Below are 27,519 nucleotides of genomic sequence, written 5' to 3'. Positions count from 1 at the left end.
CAAACCCCATTGATGGTCCAGCTAAGGGTCCATTCTGCAATTTCTTATGTGTTACTGGGAGCCTCCTTGAAATCAGGATGGATTCAGACATGCAGATACATTGCTAGGGTTAGAGACTGACTTGGCGAATTGGAGAATGCTTAAATTCTTAAATTAGTTTTGTCTTCTGTTGTCAGAAGTGGCTTAAATCTCTGAAAATGTTTTCCCCAATAATCGTGTGTTATTTTCTAATGAAATTAAATGACACTTTGTTTTAAGTGTAAGGCTGTGATGTTGATACCATAAGAAGTTGTGGTTTCCTCCTAAGCTCTGCTGAATGCCTCCTTCCAAGTGTTTTTTTCTAAGCTATGAGCACTGGACTTAATATATGTTTTCAATGCAGAATACTCCCTACTTTTTAGATGTATTTTTTTTTTTTAATCTATTTTTAACCTTTAAAAAACCCTATGATATTCTTTTGCATGTTCCATTAGGCATTTAATTTGAATTGCCATATGGATTCTGAATTACTGAAATAGTGTAGTAGTAACCCATCTTAGGCAATTTTCTTGGAAAACACTTTTCATGCTTGAAGAAACTTTAACATAAATCTCATGTGCTTTGTAAGAGCAGCTTGTAAGATTATACAGAAACTCTCTCCACCCCTACTTTCATATTGTTACAAGATTGATTTGTTTTGTCTCACGAATAGTCCCATTTTATTCCTGAAATAGTTTTAAATGCATTTAACTTCTGAGATGGCTTTTGTAATACATTAACCCCCCATCTGCAATTTATGTTATATTGTGCTACAGTACATTAAATATCTTGGCTTCTTGTGTGGCTTTTATCAGAAACGGGGTAAGGGCGATATTATGAATTCCTACCAGATCAAGCTGGGGCCATGGGAGCAGCTAATTATGCTGCTTCTGATCTATTCAGCCATTCAGGTTGTTAGTGCCTTGTGGGGCCCTTGCATTTAGTTTGTCAATGGCTCCGATGCAGCAATGGAGTTTGGGATGGTTGGATAATTCACAGGATTTCCTTCTTCCCCCTCAGTCCCGTCCCCCCCCCCCCCCCCCCCCCCCCCTCCCGACTGTGGCCAGACAAGATCTCGGCTTTATTAGCAAGCAGGTCTGCTTTGGAAGGTTAATTTATATGCAAGTCAGTTGGACTTCAAAAGACATAGATATAAAGGTTATTTCAGCAGAATAAACTAGCAGAATGGCAATGTGCCTAGCATTCCATTCAAATTATTGATTAAGAAACTGTCTTGAAAGTGCTCCATTTGTCTAGCCACTGTCCTTCTTAGTGGTCTGCTCCGGGTCTCTCCTTTCTCTCCCACTGTGAATGTTACTGAGTTTGTTTAACTACAAGGCAGAGTTTTGCTTTACTGCCATACCATTTCTCTGAAGGGGGTGCTGGGTAACTCCAAGAACACGACTTAAGCTGCCTCCCATGGCTTGGTGGCTCAGCTGCAGGAGGACTTCTCTGCCTTCTGACAAAAGAATCCCCAGATCCTTTTAATCCATGGGCTGTTGACTTCCTGTGAAGTGTAAAAGCTTATTTAATGCTCTGGAAACTGGTCATATTCGTGAAGTAATGAGCAGATAAAACCTTTTGCTTCTCTCCTAGTTTTATAGTTATCTTTAGGCCTGGTTTCCCTCAGCTTAGACTCACTGGTGAGTCAGTCAGTGTCTTTTTGATCTTCAGTTCTCACAGTTGGATAGATACTGTGTATAAAGGTCACTAGAAATCCTGGACATGGTGTGAAGTACACTTAATTAACTTAGTCACTGTTGCTTAACTGTTTTGGGCTTGGCTGTGGAACATGAAAGACCTGAAACATTGTTTGAAACGTTGTTTGATAACTATTGCTGTAGTTTGGGATAAATGTTCATGGAGAATGAACTGCAAGGGAATCAGAGAAGGAACAGCAGTTGTGTCACTGGAGATATTAAAAGGCAGAAAGCAGTCTCCTGCTTGGTTTTTCTATTTGTGTTTTGTTAATCAATATTCTGGATCTTGTTGCTGGTGTTTAGAGTTTGTCTTCAGGTGTTTCACTATAGCGATGGCATTATTTGGGTGTTTAATGCCGTTGTGTATAAAGGAAGAGCCATTTGTTTTTTGTTGCTGTGGCATTATTACCAAGAATTTTATTGCCAAGGTGCTAACATAATTCCTGTATCTGTTTTTTCTATGCTGCAGCGATGCTTCCAGGTCTGAAGATGGTATCTTTTGGTAGATGGCTGTCTGCAGTGCCCTAGCTTTTATTGGCATCTATTTTAAAAAAGAGGATTAGGGGAACACTTTTCGCCTTTTCCTTGATTTTTTTTTTTTTTTTTTTTTTTTTTTTTAAATCTTTAGTCCTACTCTTACATCTTTATTTTATCCTTTTACAAAGTAACACATATACATTTTAAAATCAAGACCCCTTGTTCTGCATGGTTCTCTTGATTATCTGCAGTATAACTGGGCTGTAGTTATAGACCAAAAATCAGGTAAAAACATGGACACTTCACATTGCTGCCGTGAAAACTTCTGCCATTATTTTGCGTTATCAAACAATTGGTCTGTAAAATAACTGCCATAGATCCAAGCATTTAATACAGTGAGCAGAAGTTACAGGAAGTTAAGCTACTTGTTTAAAAAATGCACAGTGAGTTCATCCTGGGATTTGGGAGACCCATAGAGACAAACCAACTGGCGCATACATTGTGGTGCAGCTGGAATACAAGTCTGTCATATCCAATGTTAAGTATTAAATGGTATTACTTAATTTCATCCCCTGCATCCATACATCTGTGGGGTGAATTGTGAATGGGGAAAGAACTGTGATGGTAGTTTATTCTGTTCTACACTTTATAAGAGTCCCTGAAAATGGTGCTTGTTCATTAATCCTTTACCCGTGTGTAAAGTGAATATTCCTTTATCACTGTTTTATGAGTATCTTGGATATCATCATCAGCATGTGGGTTGGTTTTTTGTTTTTTTTTTTTAAATTAAGAGATTATATTTGTCTCTTGATATTATTATTTTGTGAGGCTTAACTACTTAAGGAGCAATTTAGATCTGAGATTAGTTTACTAGTTTTTCTTTGTGTTGCAACAGAGTGTTAAAATCCTTTGTTTCTTTAATTTAAAGCTAAGAGAGAGTGTGTGTCTATCTTACCTTCAGTTTTCTTTTGTTCTTTAAATGAGGAAAATCTTTATCTTCTTCAGTGGATTCTTTTTGTATTGCTGCTATTGTTATCCCATTTTAACTCTTTTCTGCACCGAAGCACCTGTGTGCTCTGGTACTTGGGTAGTACAGCAGCCTGCAGGTCTGTGAACTTGATACAGCTTTAATGTATGTGAATAAGGAGATGGAAGACTACACTGTAGAATTTACTCCTTGCATTCTTAAGGTTTGCAGCCTTGGCCTTCTGCAAGGTGAGTGTCCCCTTCTTGGTTTTCAGTAGCCACATCCTTTACAGCAATACCTACAGGTATCTTGCCCCCATATTTTTAGTTTTACTGTGTGAAATTGAAATTGTGCGATTTGGCTGGGCTAGCAAATCACAGAGAAATGTACAGGAAAGCTCTTACTCCATGTAGCTGAAACTCATTCAGCTTTTTCTGTCATACCTGTGCACAGTTATAGCTCTGTGGCAATTTCCTTGCTTCTTGAGAGCAGTGGCTTGTCTGGTGTGCTTCTTTTTTTCACTAAAGTGCATGTAAACACCTTTTTTCACCCTGGTCTTCATCCTACATCACTATATGCTGCCCTGAATGCAGAACTTTACCCAGATTAGTATCTGGGCCATGCAGAACAGTGATTGATGTCTCCTGCCCTGGATATCTGGAAAATGAGGCCCATTCTCACCATCTTTGGGCATCCCAGGGCCGGGAGGACCCTGCAAATTATGGGATTCCTGGAATTTGTTAGAGGTTCTCTGATCTCTGCTGTAATAAGGCTCTGTGTGTGTCTCAACTTAATGAAAAGCTCAGGAGAAGCTGGCATAGCAGGGAATGTGACTGATTCCTGACTGAAAAGGAAGGAGGGAGGTGATGTTGATTTGTGAAAGGCAGGATGTGTAGGGGCTAGGCAAAAAGTACTCCAGACCTCCTTGGAGAATGCCATAAAGCTCTTGTGAAATACCAAAAATGACAAAGTGACTGCCATGGCTCACATATGAGCTATATTTTTGCCTGCTTGTCATGCCATGCCATAGCCACTTTATCAACAGTAGTCACCCAGTGTGTTCCAGACTTTTCAGAACAAGTTGTACTATAAGCAAAAAGGTTTGCAGGGAGAAGCTATAGAAATAGCACTATGAGCTTCTTCCTCTGCATCATTATTCCTTTGGTACTGTATTTAGGTCTTGCCCACGTGGTCTTTCAGCAAAAAACTAAGGTAATTTAGAGTGCTTCTTTTGCAAATAGCAGTGAGGTGGGGTTAGAGAAGTTTTCTGCCTCCAGGAAAGTTAAGTGAGTGGCCAAATAGAGGGTGGCTGAGAGGGACTTTTTTTTCTAGCTCTTGGGGCAAAAAAGTCTCTTTAGGAGCCCAGCACAATACAAATGTTGATTTGATTGAACTACACTCTGTTTAATTAATTTAAAGTGGCTGTCACATCACCTGAGTGACCATCATTTCATACAAGGTCACCTGCAAAGATCACTATCATGATTTTGCTGATGACAAGTAGAGCCACCCAGCAAGCCTGCTGCCTTGCTCTGATCAGCTGCTCTCCTTTCCTTCACTTCCCAGCTGGTGTGCCTTGTAGAGTCTGGTGTTGCCTAGAAAGCTCTGGGAAGTGAGTGGCACTTAAATAGAACCTGTCAGACAGTTATCAAGTGTTCAATCTGCCACTCTTCTGCAGGTTCTGTTCTAGTAGCTGAGTGTTTCCTGATGAAAGTTAAAGTATGTAGAGCTCCACCTTAGAGGAACAAAGGTAAGATTAGGTGGGGTGCTTGGTGGGCTAATGGCTGACCGGTGGGCAAGATTTCTCCTGCTCAGTTCTGCTGTAGTTGTACACATCCCATTATAGTGTTGTTGACCAGACCATGTGACTATCCATACTTTCCAGTGTGGAATAGCCCAACTGGTCCATTTTAACTTGCAAAATACCAAGATCCATCTGTTCTGATGCAAAAGCTCCATGTGTCTTCTGTGCCAGTTGAGTGCACACTGCTGTAGTGTAACATTCTTCATTATCTTCACAGTTACTAATGACTTACTGTGTGTTTGCAGCCCAGAAGTGGTAGGACAGAAACCTTTCTTGAGGGCTTTGAATAATATCTATTTGACAACAGCTGAAGTTATGATGACCAAATGATGGCATTTCATGGTGGTTATCTTTGGCACTTATGGTGGCTGTGCTGCATTGCTGTGCACAGACAGCTTGCCCACAGTCAGTCTGGGTCTGACAAGCAAAAGCATACTTCAAGGTATACTTTGATTGCAACAGGACCCACCTACGACTGGTGCTGAATCAGAAAGAGGCACCTTTCTTCAAAGGTATGGTGTGATCTTATACCTAATAAATTTAATAGTGGGTTGCTGCTCAAATGTCTTCTTCCTTTGGTTTCCACCCCTGCCCATTTGTCTTTCGTATCTTCCCCTTGAATTTAGTAAGGACTTGAGTGATGGGAGGAAATGCTACTTGCACTAAAAGCAAAAAGTAACAGGAAGGCTGATATTGTTGAAGTGATTTGCCACGTGGCTTCATAATCAGACATAATGGGGGAGGGGTTTGAGAAAAGCATGGCTTTCCTCCATTAGCCCACTATTTAGGTCAGCTAAGATGTAGCAGTTGGATGATACCTTCTGCTTCCCTTAACCTCCCTGTTATCTTTAGGGATGGTGATAGAGGGGAATTCTCACTCACTGTGAGAGTTGCAGTAGCAAAACCATATTTATCTTGGTGGAATTGAGAAATTTATATATCAGAAAGCCTCTGCTTCCTAGAGGCAAAGCATCTAGCTTCCTAGGAAGCTAGAGCTAACCTTGAAAGAAGTGAAGCACACAGACCTGTGCTATGAAATTTCTGGTGGGGATTAGTTTCCATTTTGCTTGTCCTGAAGGTAGATGGCTGAACAGCATAATGGTGTGGTAGAGTGCCCCTTAAAGTCACACTGTAGTAATGTACTTCAGAATACCAAACTGCTCAGCAGCCAGTGTTGCAGAACAGCCCAACAGAAGATCGTGTGACTTCCCCTGGGCTGCAATTACACACCTGGTTAAATGTGTCATTGTTTGCAGTGGCAGAAATGGTGTGTCCTCTGACCTACCTGTGCATGTCATGAGTTTCTTGGTTGGTCATAGTTCTGTTTCATGGAGGTGGGATACAGATTTTGGCACAGATTTTCCTGGAGGAGTGAGTAGCAATGTGTAAGGGGTAGTGTTTTTAAAAGCATGACACTGAGCTCTATGAAATCTCTGGGACTGGAGTATACCAGTGTTCTACACTTGTTTTTTTTCTAACTTGCTACATGATTTGTTTTGTGTTGTTATTAAATTACAAAACTTCTGCTCTCTTGTTCTTTCCTTTATTTTTTTAAACTGTTTGAGATGGATGTTAACTCACTAAAAAAAAAAAAAAAGTAAAATAAATCCTCTTTTCTGCCTCCTCCATGGGTGCTCCCAGGAGCACAGATCCTTGTTGCCAGTAAATAGAAGGTAATGAATGTGCTTTGTGTGTTGGTGAGGTACTTGTTGCTTTATAAATCTGAATTTGACTGGCAGTTCTGGTGGGATGAGGTCAGGTGCTTCCTAGTGTGAATGTTGATTGTCTTTTTATTGGTGAGAGTCTCATATGTTGGCTGGGAAAGCACAGAATGAATATTTTTAAACCCAGTAAAGAGCTGGTGTCTTAGGGAGTGGGTGGTGTGGTATGGGTTGTATAGGTGCCAATTAACTGTGGTAGCTCATTTTGTTTAAGTGTAGATTGTGTTAAATGTTCTTTCATAGAATCATAGAAAGTTAGGGGTCGTCAGGGACCTCTAGAGATCACCTAATCAACCCTCCCTGCCAAAGCAGGGTCACCTATAGCTCACACAGGAACACATGCAGATGGGCTTTGAATATCTCCAGGGAAGGAGACTTCACAACCTCCTGGGCAGCCTCTTCCAGTGCCTTGTCACCCTCACAGTGAAAAAAATATTTCCTAATATTTCTACAGAACCACCTATGCTCCAGTTTATAACCATTGGCCCTTTTCCTATTGTTAGTCACCCCGAGAAAAGCTTGGCTCCATCCCTCTGGCTCTCACCCTCTACGTATTTATAAACATTGATGAGGTCACCCCTCATTCTCCTCTTCTCCAAGCTGAAGAGCCCCAGCTCCCTCAGCCTTTCCTCATAAGGGAGATGTTCCACTCCCTTGGTTGCTCTGTGCTGGACTCTTTCAAGCAGTTCCTGGTCCTCCTGGAACTGAGGGGCCCAGAACTGGACACAATATTCCAGGTGTGGCCTCACCAGGGCAGAGTAGAGGGGGAGGAGAACCTCTCTCGACCTACTAACCACCCCCCTTCTAATGCACCACAGGATGCCATTGACCTTCTTGGCCACAAGGGCACATTGTTGGCTCATGGTCATCCTTCCATCCACCAGCACCCCATGTCCTTTCATCCCTGATATGGATCCCTTTGCTTTCCTCTGTGAAGGGTCCTGGCTTGTACAAAATCCTTTTTGAGGAAAAATATGAGGCTTTATTTTAATTGTAAGAATATACATGCATCTTAAGTGAGAGGTGTAATTCTTAAGTGTCCTGACAGGCAGCATATATACAGGCTCTGTCAGTATAGGAAGCTAGGATAACAGTAACACTTATTTCCCAGTGGAAGGGATGCATAGCCAAAAGCAGCAAGAATAGCTTAGTTTCTTTTTTCTTTACTTTTATTTAGTTCATTTTTTTTTCTTAGAGTAAAATAACTGCCTATCTGCTTGATGCAAGTATAAAGAATTTAGATGATTTTGGCTTGAGTTCATAACCCTGCTCATTATATTTGGATGTTGCCTTGGCTTCAGGCTCTTGTTCTGTGCTGTGTGTTGTGATACTGAAGAATGGTAGGAGGAGGAGCAACTGTAAACCCCTGTGACTGTGTTGTATGAGTTAGACTGTTACTCTTTTCCAGAGCATAGTACTTACTGGAAGAATTAAGTGGGATCATTTCTTATCTCCCTGAAAATAAGTTTGGTTTTTTGTTGTCTTGTGCCCCAAGTGTTTGAAACTCAATGCTGAACACAGAAGATGAGGCAGTCTGTCTGTCTGAACGGGTAAGCCTCCAAAGACCCACCCAGGAGGTGGAGAAGCAAAGTCCAAGTAGAACACTAACAGTGCAAGTTATGAATAGGTTTGCTTTCATGGTAGGTTTTGGTAAAGTGTCCAGCAGTGCAAAAGGTGGTTCTAAGGAGCCATGAATAAAGATTTGCTGAGAAAGTGGAAGAGTACTTGGGGCAGGGGGGGGATGAGGTTAGTGTGTGGAAGAGTGGAACTTCACAGATGGCAATCAGATACATGAACGTGCTCCTGTGGTACAATATGAAGACTGTGTTTAGGTTTGTTTACTCTGAATTCCTGCATTTGTTTAACTAAACTGTTGAAAATTCAAGTGTGGATTCAGGTCTGAGCAGAATGAGCTGTACATGATGTGTTGGCAAACGTGGGTGCTCAGTAAAAGACTGGTTTTTTACATATGTTACCGAAACCAATTTAGTTTATTTATCTTAAAAAACAATCCAACATCTTTTAGAATATTTTCTTTGAGACGTTCTTGCCTTCAGTAACATGTAGCAAAGCCAAGAAGCATGAAGTATGTTGCTGCTTTGCTTACCGTTAATCCAAAGTAGTGAAATGCACTGGCATGGACCTTTCTCTTTTAGATGTCTAGCTTATGGGAGGACTTTTGCTCTTATATTATATAACAGAATGATTGAAGGAAAACATCATGAGAAAAAGTAACTTGGATTTGAAGTGGAAGTGATGATGATGATTATTTTCTATAACGTTTGACAGGAAGATTGCCTCTTTTTAATTTTTAAGTCTGAACTGAAGCATTGAGTTCTGCCTTTGATGTTGCAATCCAGTAAGTAGGAGGGTTGTGGACCTGCAGCAATTAATTTCAGATAACAAGAATGGCCAGAACTCTGGACTGTTTTTCTTGAAGCTCTACAGATTCCCTTGATGATCATTCAGATGCATGCCTGATAGTGAAATGTAATTTGGCATTTGTTCTACAGTGTTTGCCCAGTTTAACTAATGTTTACCAAAAGCAGGTGATTTTCATTCTCTTCTCTCTACATTAAGGAAAAGAAGAATAAAGAAAGGAAGGGGAGGGGAAAAACTTCCTTTTTGCCATTTCCAGCTCTTTTTTTCACATCCCCCCCCAGAGGTGTGGGTAGATACAGATTGTATTTTAAAATCTGGGGAAAAAAGACATTTTAAACAAAGGTAAAATACAATTACATAATAAACTTATCTCTAAAATAATCTATAAAAGTATGAACTACCATGCCTTTGAAAGTAAAGGCACAGTCTTGTTTTCTCCAGTGGTACAACTGAAAGGGAAAAGGGCTGTGCTTTATATAGACTAGGAATAGTCTGAACAATGCCATGATGCTTCCTACTGTACTCCACCTACCTTGCATCATAACTTCCTTTCTCACTTTTATGGCTAGAAACCAGTACAATATAAATGGGTTAGTGTGTGCCGTGGGTGAGATGGTAAGACTCTAACTCCATGCATTTGGGCATAGCTATAGGCAAATATTATATCTTGCATTTCTGTTGAACCTAGATTTACTGAACAGCTGAATATGAACAGGACTGGGGGTAGCAATCATCCTATGTGACTGTCTCTAGTAAGTGTGTTATAGTCTTTTGTTTACCTCAATCTGAGGAATTTGATGCAAAAGCATTGCTGAATTGCTTTCTTATTGAGATATTCTTTGCATTAAATGAAGAGCTATAACCATGCACCAGCTCACTATGCTGCTTATCAGAACAGGAAAATATGCTGTTGTGCAGGCTGTCTTCTGTTGTTTAGAAAGTTACATCAAGTCAGCAAAAATACCTATTTCAGTAGCTGATTTCTTTGCTGCTCTCTGGGAAGGTGCAGACTCAGTGTTCCTGCTACGTAAGATGCAAGACTTTAATTTAATACTCTTTGTTTGGAGTAATTTTATATTTATCAGGAAAAACTCATTTGTGTTTAAAACTGTGGATACTGGATCAGTGTCAGTGGAAGCAGTTATTTCTCATTTCTGTCACCTGTACTTGAAATTTGATAGTCAATATATTATTTCTAAAAAATTTATATTCCTCTTTTCTCAGGTAAAATTAAATTCTAAAACTATATTTTAGTTCCAGATGTAAATTATGTTGTAATTACTTTCCACCCCATGCAGTGTTTAAAAAAAGCTGTTTTTGATACTTGTGTAGTTTGTTTTCTTTATTGCTGTATATTGCTGCCATGTAACCACACTGTGTAGAAAAGTCATTGAAGGGAGTGCTATGAGTTCCTTTTTGGAGGCTTGTTTATACAGCACTTCAGAGGTGCATGCTCTGCATATTATAGGAAGATAAGTTGTCAGCGTTGAAACATTTTAGTGTAATAGGATATGTGTAAGTCAGATAACAATAGTGAGAATATTACTGAAAAGCGTTGCATTGTTAACCTTAAGGGTGACTTTTAGTGCCTCTTTGAAAATGAGAGCCAAGAATACTTTTTTTGCAAGCAAAGACCATTACTTAGCTGTGTTATGGAAATACAGCAATTCCCTACTACTGTTATGTGGTTCAAGGATATTAGGTTTCAGTCTAAAATGCAGAGAATGTGGTACAGAATTACGTTATTTGTTCTAATGCAAGGTAATGAAATTAGTAATGATTTCCAGAGACAGTATGTGTGTTTGGCTACCAATTTATGTTCTTGTCTCTGTCTTTGCCTTTTCATATGCCTCAGTTACTCTGCTTGTAAAGCAGGAAACTGCTTCCTTGTGTTACAATTTCCTGATCATAAGATGCTTTGAAGATGAAAAATGATATGTGAATGCACACCCCGGTTTCTGTTCCTATGTAGGTAGAATGTATCAAGTCATGAATTCGACAGATAGTGAAAACCATAGTTGTTACTTTTTTTTTTTCTTGTGGTTGGCTTTTTTTTTTTTAATCTTTGTTTTACAAGATTTTATTAGGAAACAAGGACTGGATTTTAGTTTGGAAGATAATTGTTGTTTAAAATTTCATGGTCTGAATTACATCTTTCACTAGAAACTGTTGGAGGAAAAAAATATGTTCATTCTTTTAACTCCTGTGGTTTCAGCTATCAGCAAAGTCTTTGTATTTCACTTGCATCATAAACAATAATAGAATTTTCCCCTGGTTACTTACATCCTGAGTAATTGAACATTATTAGTATATTCATAGAAAATGTACAATTTAAATGCCTTTTTAATACCCAAGATGTATGATGCCAGTTTTATAGGAAGAATGGAGTAAGAGAAGTTTGATCCTTACAGAAACAACTTCAAAGCTGAGAAATAAAATTGCATTTCTCTTTATCTTCCCCCCTTTTATCAATAATTGACATCTGATCTTAAAAGAAAACTGATATAAATTCTTTGATATGAAACAATATCATGCATGGATGTAAAATGCATGTGTTTGCTCAGGTTTGTATTCCAGACAGGTTTGGAAGCTGGTTTTAGTTGTGTGGGGTTTTTCTGTGGCTTGTTTTTTGCTTTGGTTTGGTTCGTGTTGTGTTTTTTTGTTGGTTGTTTTTTTTTTTTTATTGCCCAAAATGTAGCCTAGCACTTCTGTAGAACTAGCCATTCTTAAATATTTTACTTTCAGTTAAAAACTTACTTACAGATGTCAAGACCTTTTATGTCATAGTAAATATCAGAGCAACTGTATGAAATTATCCTTTTGATGAGCTTAGCAACAGATGAATCATTTGTAGGCAATTGCAAGAGTATTTGGGACTGATGTGTGTGAGGGAGATGGAGGATTATAAAGTGGGGTGTGACTTGCTTTCATCAGTTCCCTCTTCTGCCCACATTTTGTTGCTTTTCTAGCTATGTTCTCTTCCTACTGCTGGGCAGGTTACAGTCCAGACTGAATGGGTTGTAGGTAGTTTGAGGTGATGTGTTAGTAATATGGGTTGAAACAAAATGATATATTTCATGCTGAGAGGACTTGAAGTAGTAAGTCATAGCTATTTTTTTTTTTTAGATTTGTGTCTTACATGACTGGCTTTTTTGAGACAAAGATCTTTATGTTCAGCTATGCAGTTGTTTGCAAGTCATATGTCATTTTCAGTCCTTGCAAAAACACTCTCTTGCTTTAACTCTGGTGTCCTTGGTGTCATACATACGACAGCCTTGGTGTGTCCAATTGAACTGCCTCAGTTGGTGGCTCCAAAACTGCAAAATTTCATTTTCTAAGCTGTAGCAGAGTCAGCTGAAATCTGTGTTGTGATTTTTAAAAGGAGCTGCTTCAGTAGTTAGCCTTGCTTGAAACTGAGTTTTTGCATGTTGGTTTTTTTTTTTTTTCCTTTTTTCCTTCTAAATTCCTGGATGTCTATATATAACTTAGTATATTCAATTTCAGGTAGAAGCCAGAAACTGTAGGTTACAGTTGGGCTTGATGCAATCTACAGGACACAAACTTCTGAACAAGGAAGGTGTCTTGAGTATTCTTGTTTCTTTTTCACTGCCAGGCAGTGATCAAATAGCAATATAAACTGTCTGGTAGGGTTGTTAGTAACCACTGGATTGTTCCCAGGTGGTGCAAGCCACAGCAGCCACCAAGGGTTACAAGCAGTGCCAAGAAGCCATAGCTGTTTTTGGTTTGTTTTTTTTTTTACACCAGTTTCTTGACATTTTCCACCTCTCTCTGGGGAGAAACATCTCTATGATGAAAACTCTCTGCTCAGTCCTTGCCCTAGGCTTCAGTGTGGCCAGAGAGTAGGCTACCCCAGGAAACTTTGCAGATGTGTAGGCAGTAGGAGCAGGCAGGGCTAGCTCCTTCCTTCTCCCCTTCAAGGTGGTAAGTTACATCCATTTGGATGGGAGAGAAGAGACCCAGCTACTTACAGAACTTCTCAATCATCTCATCATTGTCAATCAAGCTAAAGTGGAGTAGGATTAGGAAGCTGCAAAGGTTGTGTCAATCTTGTACCCTTTCAGTTGCTTTAGAGTCTTAGTCTTTGAAGTATGGTTTTAGGGAATTTGCAGAGTTTGGTTGCTTTTTTCCCCCTCCAATTCCTAGAATAGGTGGGGTAGAGGATAATCCAGACACTGTTAAGTCTCAGAAATGGCTTGCACACACACCAGGTTGAGTGCTTTTGGCTTAATGTATTAGTAATTATCCTGAGCATTGTGCTTAGGAAATGGAAACGTGATCCTTCCTGCGTAGTTGTCTATATTGGCAAATCCTAGGGATTGACAGCTGGATATAATCAGGCACACTGAAGAGCCTGCTAGGGTCAAATTAGGTCTGCTTTGTGTATAATACCATGGGTTTAATAATTTTCTTTTAATTCCATCTGTTTGCTCATCTTTTAAATCTAAAAAATATTACTGCAGATACACGGCCTTTGTGATATAGTGCTCTGAATACAAGGTTATGTAGTATTAAATGTGAAGTGTTGATGTGTTTTATTTACCTATGTAACACTTAATTATTTAACACTGTAAAGCTATTTGTGAGTCTCTATTTTATACTTTTCTGCCCAAATTTTTCTGATTAAATGGTATTCTTACCTGGTTGTACATGGCATCCCCCACTGTAGGCCTTCTCTAGAAACACTATAGCTAAAAAGACAGCGTGTTAAGTGACCGAAGATAAAAAGATGAGTATCAGAGTTCCTGCTTGGGAAGCTTTGTCTCTTGGATTTAGGTCACTACTTCTGTGCTGTAAACAGCACAAGGGTTGCTCCCATCTTTGCTATATAAGTGTCTCTGGTAAGCTGATACTGTCTGACTGCCTGTCATGCAGTTCTGGCTCACACAAACCTTACCAGAGAAGGAGAAGCATTAAAACAAATTCACTGCCACCAGTGGGTGAGCAGCTGTGACCCTGACTGACAGGTGGGATGCGCTGCTCCAGGATAAGAAAAGAGGAGTAAGGAGCATCTTTGATTCTCCTCCTTGATCTTGTGAGAGCTCACCTGGAGTACTGTGTCCAGTTCTGGAGCCCTCAACACAGGGGCACATGGATCCCTTGGAGCAAGACCAGAGGGAGGCCACAAAGATGATCAGAGGGATGGAGCACCCCTCCTATATGAACACAGGCTGAGAGGTTGGGGTTGTTCAGCCTGGAGAAGAGAAGGCTCTGGGGAGAACTTGGGGCAGCTTTACAGTATTACTGCCTTCCATTGGTCTGTAAGAGGAATCTTGGTGCTGCCTTTGCATTTCCCAGTTTGTCTCCTAATTCCTCTCCTTACAAGCCCCAAGTGTGTGTCTTTGCCATGTGACAAGGAAATGGCTGGGGGCTCTGAACATTTTCTGAGAATTACAGGCAGTTTTGAGCTCTCTTTTAGCAGGTTTTTTTTTCTGCTCAGTGAGTATTTTTAAGAAGGTCTTTAGGAATTTATCAGAAACTGCTGTCTCAATGAGCTGGGCAAAACCAGAGATCAGAAACTCTGCATGCTTTTGGTGCTAAATCTGGTGTGGTGCCAGGGCCCAAAATACTGTTTGCAAGTGTTTATACTGCCACACGTGGGATAAGTATTTACACTATATAACAAGACATATTGAGCGTTGAGTGCTTTCACAGAAGTTTTTAAAAGAATAAAGGCAGCTTCTCTCACAGGGGTTGAAGGGATCTTGGCATTCGAAAGAGCCCTGGAGGGGCTTTGGACATATCAAGGATGTGCATTGGTTATATTCTGGGAGAATCCCCAAGAAGGGGTTCCAAAAACTGTGAAGAAGATGAGGCTAAATTTCACTTTGCAGTGGCATCAAAAATACCTGTAGTACTTGTTCTAGAGCATTCACTCAAAAGTCACTGAAATAGTACTTGCGTTATTGCTGGTTCTGGGTTTTTTGGTTGGGTTTTTTTTTTGTTTTTTTTTTTTGTTTTTTTTTTTTTTTGTTTTTTTTTTTTTTTTTGGTTTTTTTTTTGGTTTTTTTTTTTTTTTGTTTTTTTTTTGGTTTTTTTTTTTGTTTTTCGTTATCTTTAAGGATTATCTATTTATAGCTCTCTCATGCATTGTTTGATTTGGAGGTGTGGTGGTTTTTTTCATGTTTGTTCTTTGGGTTTTTTTAAGTTTTGGCCTGTTATCTGTAAGGATGTATATGCCTTTTACTCTCTAAAAATGAGGACAGGCAAGGGTTTGTGTCTTTTCCTGCAAGAATGTTTTTTTCAGCTGTGTGGAAAAGATTGAATGTAGCCTTTTTCATGTAACCAATGTTTTTATTGCTTGAGATGCTTAGTTGAGTAATTGCTTTCTGGAGACATTTGGCTGATTTACTGTGTTGCTGAAAGTTGTGCAACTACCAGCTAGCTGAGAATAGGTCTTAGAAGGGAACTGATACTAATTTTTAACTAGGAACTAAACTTTCCTAGCAAATATCAAGGCATAAAGTGAGGTGGTGTTCAGTGGCAGTAATCATTGATATTTTCTGCCAAGTATGGCAAGTGATTTTTAAAATGTGCTTTTTATGGTTTTGGCAGGGAAGATATGAGCAAGAATAACATCCAGCTGTGTGGTGTGTTTATACAGAATAACAAAAGATCAAGGATACTTCTACAGCTGTGAAGAAGAAGCAAAGTAAAATATTCTTGCTTTCCTATGAATGGTGGGGAGGACCTTGTATTCAGAGGCTAAGGATGCAGCAAGTTAACAGCAAGTTAACTTGTGTTTCTAAGAAACCTCACGATTAAATGTGTTGTAAAAATCCAAAGTTTCCACTTCACTACCTGTGTAGTATAGTATATGTAGCCATATGTATGTCTTTTTTACAGATGTAATTGCCATCAGTTTTCCCTATAAATATCTGTACGCTCTAGATGACTGTGTCTCGTGCTGCATCAAGTAGGAGCAGTATGTATGTGTAGTAATGTGGGAGGAGTTCTGAAACAGTATCTTCAGAGAGAAGGAAGGAGCAGTAGGTCCAAATTTAAAACCAAATCATCCCTCATCCTACCATTACAGGCTCTTGCAAACAGTTAATTTTAGTAGGCTCCCTTCAGATACTGGAAGGTAGCTATTAGGTCTCACCAGAGCCCTCTTTTCCCCAGGCTGAACAACCCCAGCTCCCTCAGCCTGTCTTCATAGGAGAGATGTTCCAGCCCCCTGATCATTTTTGTAGCCTTGCTCTGGACCTGCTCCATCAGGTCTATGTCCTGCCTGTATTGAGGGCTCCAGAGCTGGATGCAGTACTCCAGGTGAGGTCTTTCCAGAGCAGAGTAAAGTGGCAGAATCACCTCTCGATCTGCTGACCACACTTCTTTTGGTGCCACCCAGGATGCAATTTGCCTTCTGAGTTGCAAACTTGCACTGCTGGCTCGTGTCCAGCTTTTCATCCACCAGCATCACCAAGTCCTTTTCTGCAGGGCTGCTTTGTAAAACCTCATCCCCAAACCTCTACTGATTGTGCCAATTGTTCTGACCCAGGTGCAGGACCCTGCATTTGGTCTTGTTGAACCTAATGAGCTTCACCTGGGCCCACCTCTCCAGTTTGTCCAGGTTCTTCTGGATGACATCCTGTCCCTCTGGCTTATTGATGGCACCGCTCAGCTTGATTTCATCTGCAATCTTGCTGATGGTGCACTTGATCCCACTGCCTATATAATTGATGAAAACATTAAACAGTACAGGTCACGGTATGGAACCCTGAGGGACACCACTTGTCACTGATATCCATCTGGACTTTGAGCTGGACACCACTATCCTCTGGATGCAACCATTCAGCCAATTCCTTATCCACTGAACAGTTCACCCATCAAATCCATATCTCTCCAACTTGGTGAGTAGGATATTATGGGGGACTGAGTCAGAGGGCTTGCAGAAATCCAAATATATCAAGTTGATAGTTGTTTCTTGTGCACTGATGTAGGTACCCTACCATAAAAAGCCACAAGGTTCCTTAGGCAGGATTTGCCCTTCGTGTAGCCATGCTGGCTGTCTTGGATCACTTTCCTGTCCTCCATGTGCCTTATCAGACCTTCTAGGAGGATCTTTTCCATGATCTTCCCAGGCACAGAGGTGAGGCTGGCAGGCTGGTAGTTCCCAGGGTCCTCCTTACTACCATTTTTAAAAATGGGTGTAATGTGTCCCTTCTTCCAGTCACCTGATTGCGATGATTTCTCAAATATCACAGAGAGTGGCTTGGCGACTACATCCACCAATCCTCCCAAGGCTCTGAGGTGCATCTCATCAAGTCCCACATACTTATGTGTGTTAAAGTTCCTCAGGTGGTCACAGACTTGATCTTCACATACAATAGGAGGGACTCCAATGCCCTCGTCCCCTCCTTGTGTTTTATTATTTTGGGAGAGAGGTTGCCAGTGAAGACAGAGGGAAAAAAAATTGAACCTCAGCCTTTTCCTTATCTGTTGTTACTAGCTCGATAGACTTTCTCTTTGGTGTGTGTGTATGTTTTCTTTAATGTTCCTTTTTTCATTGATGTAGAATCCTTTCTTGTTATTCTACACATCCCTTGCCAGGTTCAGCTCCAGCCATGCCCTGGCTTTCTTGGCCTCATCCCTACACAAGCAGGCAGTATCTTTGTACTCTTCCCAATATACCTGTCCCTGCTTGAACTGCCTGTGCTGTTTCCTCTTGCCTTTTAGGCAGGTCATGGCTCAGCCACTCTGGTTTATTCCCTTCCTTACAAGATTACTTACACCCGGGTATCAAGATCTCTTGCATTCTGTGGACAGTGTTCCCTGAAGATCTGCCAGCTCTGTTCTGCTCCCTTGTCCCCAGGGCTTGTTTCTTAGGGTGTCCTGTTGAGGAAACTTGAAGCAGAGAATTACTTTGGTTGTGTCTCACTTGCTTGTACCCTAAAAAGACATATGGTTTTATTTTGAAATTCTTTGCCTTTGCCTTTTCCAGATGTTTCTGACCGTGTACCTCAGTAACAATGAGCAGCACTTCACTGAGGTGCCAGTCACACCTGAGACAACCTGCAGAGATGTGGTGGAGCTGTGCAAAGAGCCTGGTGAGAGCGAGTGCCACCTGGCTGAAGTGTGGTGTGGCTCAGGTAGGTTCACTTTTGAATTACCGGGTGTTTGCCGTTTCTAACTAGGCCGTGCAGGAAGACCTGATAGATGTGGTCTTGTCCCAGTGGGTTTCTCCTTTGCAGTTTTGTTAATCTCTTCATCAGACGTGTTGTATGATAATGTATCTACAGATAGGCTCACACATGCAGAAATTAGTTACAAGCAAAAGAAGGAGACTCCAGCATGCATATGCTTTTTGTGTGAAGCCTTTCTCTCACTCAAATGAGTCTCTGAGGGGGGTGGTGGACTTGTTTTCTCTTGCTGCTTCTGCCCACAATGGGATCCCAGTGGCCTGTGTGGGGTTTTTGAAGTAGTGTGAACAGTTCTGTGACCCAGTTATTTCTTTAACCCATAGTCATCTTCACTTGTAGAGGCAAAGGAAAACTTCTTTATGACACCTTCATTGTTCCTGATTCTGTTAATTGAGTTTGGAAGGGAAGTGCTGTTACCAGAGATAGGAGTTTACCTCATGTGAAGCTCTCTTAAGAAAGTGGGTGGGAGAGAGGACATAGAAGCTACTTTTGATTTTGCCCTGTCTTGTTAAACCTGGGGAAGTGGGTTTTATTTATGTCATTGGTTGCAGCTCTTTTCTTTTTTCTTCTTCTGTGTTCTTGATGATTTTTGTCATGGAAGTTCAAATCTCCCCAGCTTGCAGTATTCCCCTGGAACTGGAGAACCTGTCAACAAACAAATGCAAACAAATGAAAACCTGAAGTATGGCTAACTTTTTAAGGCTTAAATGGTAAAGAGCTCTTAACTATCTCAGATCTCTGTGATACTTATTAGATACTGGTAGCTATCCAGATGTGCAAGATAGATGAATCATAGCGAGGACTGAGTAATGAAAAATAATGGTATTTGAGCCAGTGTTTTGAGATGTTTCAAGAAAATTACAAAGGAACTGATGGTAAGGACCTAGGTCTGGTTGTTTTGTGGTTGTTTGGGTTTTTGTTTGGTTGGCTTTGGTTTGTTGGATTTTTTTTGTTGTTGTTGTTTTTTTCTGTTGACTTAACCTCATACCTTTTCAAAGAAAGAAAGAAATCTTTGAGCTGAATATTTATTTAATAGCATGAAATACCTGAGCTATCTTTTGATTTTTATCCCTTTCTGACAGTTGTAATGTTTCTTATATTTTTAAGTTTTTTTAAAAAGTGCAACAGAAATTGTTTTCTTCTCCTTAGAAAAGAGTGAGTCTTTGTAAATGATAATAACATAAAATCAATAATCCAGCATGGAAAAAGATCATTTAGGAAAGTCTTATTGGGTTTTTTTTGTCCAACTCTGTCTAAATCAACACAATACAGTCTACAGTGAAAGACACATAAAACAGAGGTTTTTGCAAGATGTCTGAATTTACAGTTAGCCTTAACCTCACACCCTGTTAAAGAGCACAGATTGTGACAGTGAGGGACAGGGTTTTCTTGTCACCAAAGTTGGAGCCCTGGTAGTACGGGCAGTTCTTCTTGTATTTTCAGAACCTGCGTTCTTGATTGACTTTTTATATATTGATATAGAATATGCTAGAAAGGCAACTGAGATTATCCTGAAGTTGAGGGAGAGCACCAATAACAAGAGGCAAGTGAAATCTGTCAGTATTTAATGTCCAGATGGTCTTGTTACACTGAAAAGTTAATTTCTCAGTGAGTAGGACAGTATAATAATTGGAGGTTTACTTGTAAAATCAGTTTGTCAGCTTCTCTGTTACTCAAGGAGATGTAAGAAAATAATTTGGATACAGAAACAAAGTGAAGCAGAGAATTTTTTCTGGGATTAGTCTTTGCAAAGAATTCTGAGATATCTAAGAACAAGAACAATCAAGAACAGATATCTAAGTGTTACTTGTACATCTATTGTCATAAGACAAAAAAAAATCTATTTATACAGTGAAAACCCTGAGTATTGTTTCAGAAGCTAGATTATTCTTGTCCCTTTACTGACTGGTCCTGTCATATTTACTAATTTTCACTTCTATACACAAACACTGTACAAAGTGTATAAACTGTACAAAGTTTCAAATTGTACTTGGTAACAAAAAATGCAGTACTCTTAAATCATGTAACATTATAAGATTTGAGCCCTGGATGCATGTTGTTTCCAATAATATATGTACTTTGTTAAGCACCTCTTATAGCATCCAGTAGCAACCATTTGCAAGGTATGTTTTCACATATCTCTTGGATCTTTTTTTTGAGGGGCAAAGGGCAGGGTGGGAGAGAAATACTTACAGCTTTTACCTAATCTCATTTTAGATGTCAGAAAAGTTTGTTATCTTGTTGTTCCAAGATAAGTCATGACTTTGATTTTGTTTGCATTTTACAAATTAACAAATCAAACTTTATTCTAGAATAAACATGGCAAACGGCAGCTAACCTTGTGGGGTAGAAACAAAAGATTTAATTTGAAAAATGTCTTCTCAGAGTTCAATTACTGACATCCTTCTTAGATCATTTGTTTCTCTATATCTTTTTCTGATGCTTGCTCAGAAATTTTAGCTTCTGTTGTCATACCTTATTAAGCCTACTTTGAAAGATTGCTGCAAGTGTGCTTGAGGCATTCTGCTCTCTGAAGAGGGCAAGTTTACTATGTTCTCTGTCCTCTTGGTTTTGCTTGAAATTTGATTATTTATCCAGGCAAACTTTATTGATCTTCCCACTATTGCCAGAATTTTGTTAGGCGACTGCCTTTGCCACTGTGGAAAGCAGTCAAAAGGTGTGTGCATTTATAAAGATTTTTTTCTTTGACACAGGGAATAAAAAAAAGTCTGGTTGTTTGTTCTTTCCTCTTGAGCTTCCCAAATGTAGTTTTGTTTGGTATCTGAAAAATCTCTTTCTCATTCCTTTGAAGTCATTGAGTGGTATTGATAGAATCCTTGTTTAAAGGACATCTCCCTTGATTGTAGAGTTTCACTTGAAGTATTGCCATGCTGCTAGAAATCTCTCCTAAGCCTGCTGTATATTCTTTCAGATGGAAATATTACCATGGCACTTTTTTTTGTTTGTTTGTTTGTTTTTGGTTTTTTTCTTGAATTAAGGTTTAACAGATGAAGAGCTTTTTTTAGTTGTCTGGACAAGTAACTGCCAAGAGACAGCTTTTTCTGTAACAGTGACCTACTTGCTTATTCTGTAAAGTTAATCTCTCTTGACAGTGACTCCAGAAATTTTCTTTCCTAGAATGCTTGAGCACAGCTGCAGCATTTTCATTTAAAGAAGCACTTGTATGTTGAAAAGAGCTTTTCACACACTGAAAACATGTTCATATCTCCTCTTTTTATTAAACTAAAACGATTTATGCTTAACATCAATTTTTTCTCCTGAAATAATATTTTTATGTTAACATAGAGACTTTGAAAGACTGCACTGAATGTGAATGAACTGCTCTCAGATTTGTTCATCCCTCCCTCTTTTGTTTTTTCCCTTGAGCTATCAATCCAAAATAGTTCAGCTTTTCCAGGTTTATCAGGAATGGGGCTTTCAAAATGTGTGATCTGAACTTTGAAAATCGCTGTTCTGTGGCTGACAGGAGCTGTAGAGAAACACTTTAAAGTGACAGGAGCTGTGGTGGTTTGCTGAGGACCAGGCCCATTGGGTACTGTTCAGAAGCCTTTTCAAGGTACTGGGTGCTTCTGCCTGACCTTGAACACAAGGGCTGGAATCCAGCATTTGATTGCAATCCTTAGGAAGCGATAAGAGAAGAATTATCTGAATTGCGTCTCTCTTAATTCTCATTGGAATAAGAAATAAAGGAGTCCCTGTAGGAATTAGGGCAGAGGATGGGGTGGGAATGACTGAGAAATAAGTTTTTCTGAAGTACCACAGAAGTGGAGCAGAAGGTACACAAGCACATTCCCTATGGTGGTGAGTGGGTAAGTTGATTTGCACAAACAAAGCAAAGGTACTTCACCTGAAAGCTCTAAATTGCCTTTTTTGCTTCCCCTTGGACTGTGACGGTACCTCAGCTTCTTACTTCAGGGGTAGACTTTTAAAGGGCTGTATCTGCTTTTTAGAGGTGTTGATTTACTTCCAGAAGCAGGGAGTGGTACAGTGCCTTCCTAAGGAAAAGGTAAAAATGCCTTGGCTGAAGGCAAGGTTCAGGTGCACACAATGTACTTGAGTCATAACAGGTGTTCAGGTAGAAGATGATGGACAGATACTTTTGTTTTGGTATGTGCCCAAGGTACCTAGGTATGTAACAGCTGCCTTTTTACCTTTTCAGAGCGTCCCATAGCAGATAATGAGCGAATGCTGGATATTTTGCAGAACTTTGGGATGCAGAGAAGTGAGGTTCGTTTCTTTCTTCGGCATGAACGCTTTCCCTGCCGGGAAGCAGGTAAGCATTTACCTTGCCCAGTTCATTTGTCTGAGTTGCATTGAAGTTCTCAAGGTTGCATGTGTTATTTATTCATGTTGGTTGTCAGTATGGTATTGCAGCCTTTTTTTATATGGCTGTTAGTGTCTAGTAACAGAAAACTTGTTGGTTTTGTTGGTTTTGTTGGTTTTGTTGGTTTTGTTGGTTTTGTTGGTTTTGTTTGGTTTTTTGGTAAATACTTCATCTCCCCTTGCCAAATCTGGGAACATTAAATCCAAATGGAAATTTTTGCAGGTTTTCTAGAGTTGGGCTTTACCAAAGCATCCACATGCATTCTATGTTAAATGTGTTAGCCACAGCTAAGTATCTAGAGATCTGTGATAGTCTCTTAACCCTAGTAAGCAAACTGTTGTCTAGTAGTGTAATTTATTATTTGGGCTTAGGCTGTTTCACATGGATAATACCAGGGTGATAAGCTTAGAATTCTTGGAGGATAAAATTTGTATATGTTTCTCCCACAATCTACACATTTGTATTAGTTTCAGGGATAGCATTAAATGACCTGCCTAGTCAAGTTCTTTGAGAAAGTAATATCTGTGCTTTGTAAATCTAAATGTCAAACTTGTAAAGAAAATAACTTTTTGCTTTTCAAGGTTTTTCTGTACATCCCATATTAATCTCTCCAGTAAAATTCTTAATATTTTTATTGTTAAGTCAGTCTACTGGATTCTTCTTCCTCTTCTTTTTCTGTTTTCATCCTTGGTAATCTTTCTTCATGTTAGAAATACTGCATTTGTGTTGACTGGCATGGTACCCAGCATATTCTAGCATGGCTAAATGTGTCGCGATGTTTGAAATGTGCACTGATGGTAGAACGAGTAATTGAGAAGCTAAACCTGTGCTATTTCTGTCTACTAAGGATCTTACAGTGCAGTTTAGTTGTCAGGATGTAATATTTCAAGTCCAGGATCGTCATAGTATTTGGATTATTGGCATTTTATTGACCACAGCATTGCTACAGAATATGTTTGAGGAAGTTAGAAGCTCTGCAGTTAGTCTTGCAGGAATGTGATCTTGTAAAACATACAAAATGGGTAAGAAGCTAACAGGCATGGCTTCATCCTGTAGTACATATATGTCCTAGAGGGAAATGAGTGAGGTTGGTATTTGGTGTGTGAACACAGTTAGTACATAATTTGATGGAAACATTAAAGTAGGATTCTAATTAAGTATCATATTTACTGTCACCATGACTGTCAGGAAGGAAAAAAGAAGCTTTTAAACTTTGTTATGAGCAGATAATCAACTGTAGATTAAGTGGCATGTCTTTCATGATAGGTGACTAAACTTAATTGTTGTTATTCATTGTTGTTAAACTTAATTGTTGCTCTCTGAGGCAATTGAGGAAGGCGTAGCAGAACATCTAGATACTAGCTTTAAAACACGGGTGCAAATGCCTCTCTGTGAAATAACCAATTATTTTTATCATTTGCAGAAGGGAACGCCTTTTTTTTATTGCATCTGTAATGCAGACTTAGTAGAGGCCAACTGCTTGTTGGCTGTGGAAGAAATATTGAAATAGCATACTATTGGTTAAGCTTTTTTTGATTGTCTGTTTGAAACAGTTCTATATTAAAATAAATGTTGACATTTAACAGCAACCTCTTTATAGAAAGTCTCGTGTCATAAGTTAAGTTTATCTTAGTGGTAAGCACTTGGGAAGAAGGGGTTTTCAGATTATAAAACAAAATTATTGTGTACTGTTTCTCCTTTTATATTAAATGTTATATCTAAAGGGGTAAGAAAAATCTGGAAGAACTTTATCCATCTTTGACTTATCTGTATTTCTATCTAGGCACTGGACAAAGGTCTCAAGATGCAACCTTAAAAAGAAATGATGTGAAAGTGTCTGGTGATCAAAGAATAGAGAATGGAGTAAGTGCTTGATGCAATGGCCATTATAGTAAAAATGGAGGCTTTCCTTCTTTCGAGTTACAAGTGCAAATCTTACTCTGGAAACTAAGAAAATGGTCTGGAGAGGTTGATAATGACTCCTTTAAAATAGACATAAATCCTTTAGCAATTATGAACCTTGCTTACAGTTAAGATGTCTCTGAGATGGGTTGGCTGCTGTTTCTGTGTACAGGTGCACTCATGAGAGCAGCAAATTCAGTATATTTTCCCTTGGATGATGACATCAAAAATTTTCTCTCGTTTTCCTTCACTTCTGTCATGGCTTGGCACTTTGGGCGGACTCCAAACCCAAGGGCAGAATTCCTCTCTTTCCCCCTTCTCCACACACAGAGGGAACATAAAAGGGGAATAAAGTCAGAAGATTTTAAGTTGGAAACTGAAGGCAATTGGATACAGATTTATTGACACAGGGGAAAGGTAATAACATAGGGGGTAAAGTAACAAAGAATACAAATATATACACAGCAGCACAGCCAGCAGCAAGCAGAAAGAAAAAGGGGAGGAGCTGCTGGCATTCCTGATCTTTTATAGAGCATGGGCAGGAAATGAGAGGTAATTGACCCCTCCTTTGCTGTTTTGCCGGTTAGAGTCAAAGTTCCTCATGTTCAAACGATTATGACTTCTTTCCTTTTTTTTCTCTATTATCTAAACTTTCAAGTTTTTACAACCTACATTGAAGTGTTTTCAGTTGTAACAATACACCTATGACCACAGATCCCTGTGATGTTTGTTGAGCGTTTTGGGCTCAGACAGAGAAAGCTGATTCATGCTGATCGTAATGATAAAGGGCTCTGAAAGACCTTTTTAAAATGCTGCTGGGATTTTGCTTGAAATATTAATGTTTCAAGAGATGCACCTTATGTGTGTTGCTGGATTGGGATACTCGTGTATTTGAGTGTACAACTATTTATTCTTTTTACCATAGAAATACACCATTTCTTTCTATTTATTGGATACTCAGTTGTTGTTACTATTGTTTTAAAAACCTTAGTCATACTTTTCTGCAGTAGCTCTACTTAGTTACACACCAGTCAAATTAAAAATTCTATACTTACCAGTCTTTGGTTTATCTTTGACAGGTCACTGCTCCAAGGATGGATATGACACTGGCTGAACTTCAAGAAATGGCATCACGCCAGCAGCAACAAATTGAGGCTCAACAACTAATGCTGGCTAACAAGGTGAGTTTGGAATGAGACTGTTTATAGCTAAGAGCAAAGGTTGTAATATTCAGATGAGGTGGAGGGAGGGTTGGCAATTTTTTATTTTTTTTTTTTTTCACCTCTTTTAAACAGAGGGCTCCCTTTCTTTGGCTCTCTTTTTTAAATTTGAAAGTCAACCTATGGAAATATCAAGTAGTAAGCCATAAAATAACGTCAGTGATCACTAAATCAATAGAGCACACAGACTGTCATTTGTCCTTGTGGTTCTGCCGGCTCTGTTTGTCTTCCATGTGGTTTCCAGCCAGTCACCTGTTTGACCACTGAATTATGCTTTTGTCTCTGGGTACAATGCTGTCCTGTAATGGTATCTTGCTTTTTCCTGATAGAGTTCAATGTGCCTGGTTTCCTGGGGCAGCTGTCTGGAAAGATAGCATGTATGTGATGAAAGTAACTAGGAGGATGATTTACAAAATGCTTGCTGAATAATAATGGAAAAGCTGATCAAAGTACACAGGGTGCTCCTGAATCACATAGGAGAAAAAAATACTCTAAATGAATCTGCAGAGTGGTGGCATAGATTTCATGTTTTACTTAAGTGTTGTTGGTACACACTGCTCGTGAAAGTACAATGGAAAGCCCTGCTTTTGGTGGAGAATTGTTAAATGTGAGCCCTTCCTGAAGAGCACTTGGCTGTAAGCTCCATCTCCCTCTCTTTCTGCTGGGTCATGTTGTGTCCCTGTCCCCTCTCTACTCCTTCACAATGTGTTAAAGTATCTTGTTCAGTTCCCTTGGCTTTCAGTACTTGTGCTTCTGGGGAGTGCTTCAAACTTTGGCTTTCTAATGGTTCTGTAGCACTTGCAAAGTGACACTATGGCCTGTAAAAGTAGTCATTAAACTATATTCCTATTTTACAGTAAGAACAGATATGAAGAAGATGAAAAAAACTATAAATATCAGAAATCAGTCAATCAACCAAGTGATTAGTTTTGACTTGAAGATTAATAGCACAGCTAATACCTAGGATGCCCTAATTTGACAAAGCAAAATGTTGCCACCTTCTCAGTTCCAACTGAGATGTGTTAAATATGAGAGGAGACTAAATGTTCGTAACTTTTGCCTGTTCAACTCATAGGTGATGGTAATAGACTTTGGTTTTATAAATAACACTGTAATCGCTAAATATATGAAATCAGAAATAGGAACGTTATATATATTTGCTGTAAAGGGAGTTCTAAAAGATTAAAAAAAAAATTATAAATTATGGTTTGAGTCTGAGTAGCTATTCATCACATAGGTATCTTCTGCCTACACTTTGAAGGACAACAGCCTTACTGGTGTCCCACAAGGAGAATTTTTCATTTAAATGTGCCTCTCTGGATCAAATCAGCTCTCTTAGACACCCTCTCAAAATTAGTAAAGTAGTCTTTTCATTGCTTCTTTCCTACCTTCTGAAATCACATGCAGTATTAAAAATAGACTCTCAAGGCAAAAAATGCACTTTCTTTTTAGACATGAGCTGTAAGATCTATTTTTGAAATTTTCTGTGTGGGATTGACTAAATGAGTGCATATACACTGCAGGTGTTACCTGGTTTTCTCCGGAAGGCAAGCTCACATTTTCTTCTTCCCTTTGTATTCAAAGTGCACAAGAATCGTTGTTTCTAAAGGAGTGATGCTCTCTTTTTTTTTTTTTTTTTTTTTTTTTAAGAAGAGTTGAGTACTACTGTTAGTTATTAAGCAGTGTGCCACGGTTTGAACAGGAGACACTAAAGCAGGAGGGTTTTTGGACCCTTGAGAGGGGTGGAATGCAAAGGGAGGGATCTATTCCCTCCCATTTCTTTCCATACTTTATAAAAACCTTGGAAGTCAGCAGCTCTGCCCTT

At 39.3% G+C, this 27,519-nt stretch overlaps 1 protein-coding gene across 3 annotated transcripts in view; it reads left to right on the top strand.

The window, feature by feature from the left end:
* The window catches only part of TP53BP2 (tumor protein p53 binding protein 2), a 52,741-nt gene that overhangs the window by 3,185 nt on the left and 22,037 nt on the right, over window positions 1-27,519 (top strand). For 2 of the 3 annotated variants that reach the window (XM_071739741.1, XM_071739743.1), the window contains exons 2-5: window positions 18,029-18,176; window positions 22,408-22,521; window positions 24,356-24,435; window positions 25,554-25,655. In XM_071739741.1, coding sequence (XP_071595842.1) covers window positions 18,029-18,176; window positions 22,408-22,521; window positions 24,356-24,435; window positions 25,554-25,655 — 444 coding nt within the window. The remainder of the gene's footprint in view (window positions 1-18,028; window positions 18,177-22,407; window positions 22,522-24,355; window positions 24,436-25,553; window positions 25,656-27,519) is intronic. The other variant, XM_071739742.1, reaches the window with a different exon arrangement.

The sequence above is a fragment of the Heliangelus exortis genome, chromosome 3 (assembly GCF_036169615.1).
Source record: "Heliangelus exortis chromosome 3, bHelExo1.hap1, whole genome shotgun sequence".
Taxonomy (NCBI): domain Eukaryota; kingdom Metazoa; phylum Chordata; class Aves; order Apodiformes; family Trochilidae; genus Heliangelus; species Heliangelus exortis.
This window is presented reverse-complemented; position numbering and strand designations above follow the sequence as displayed.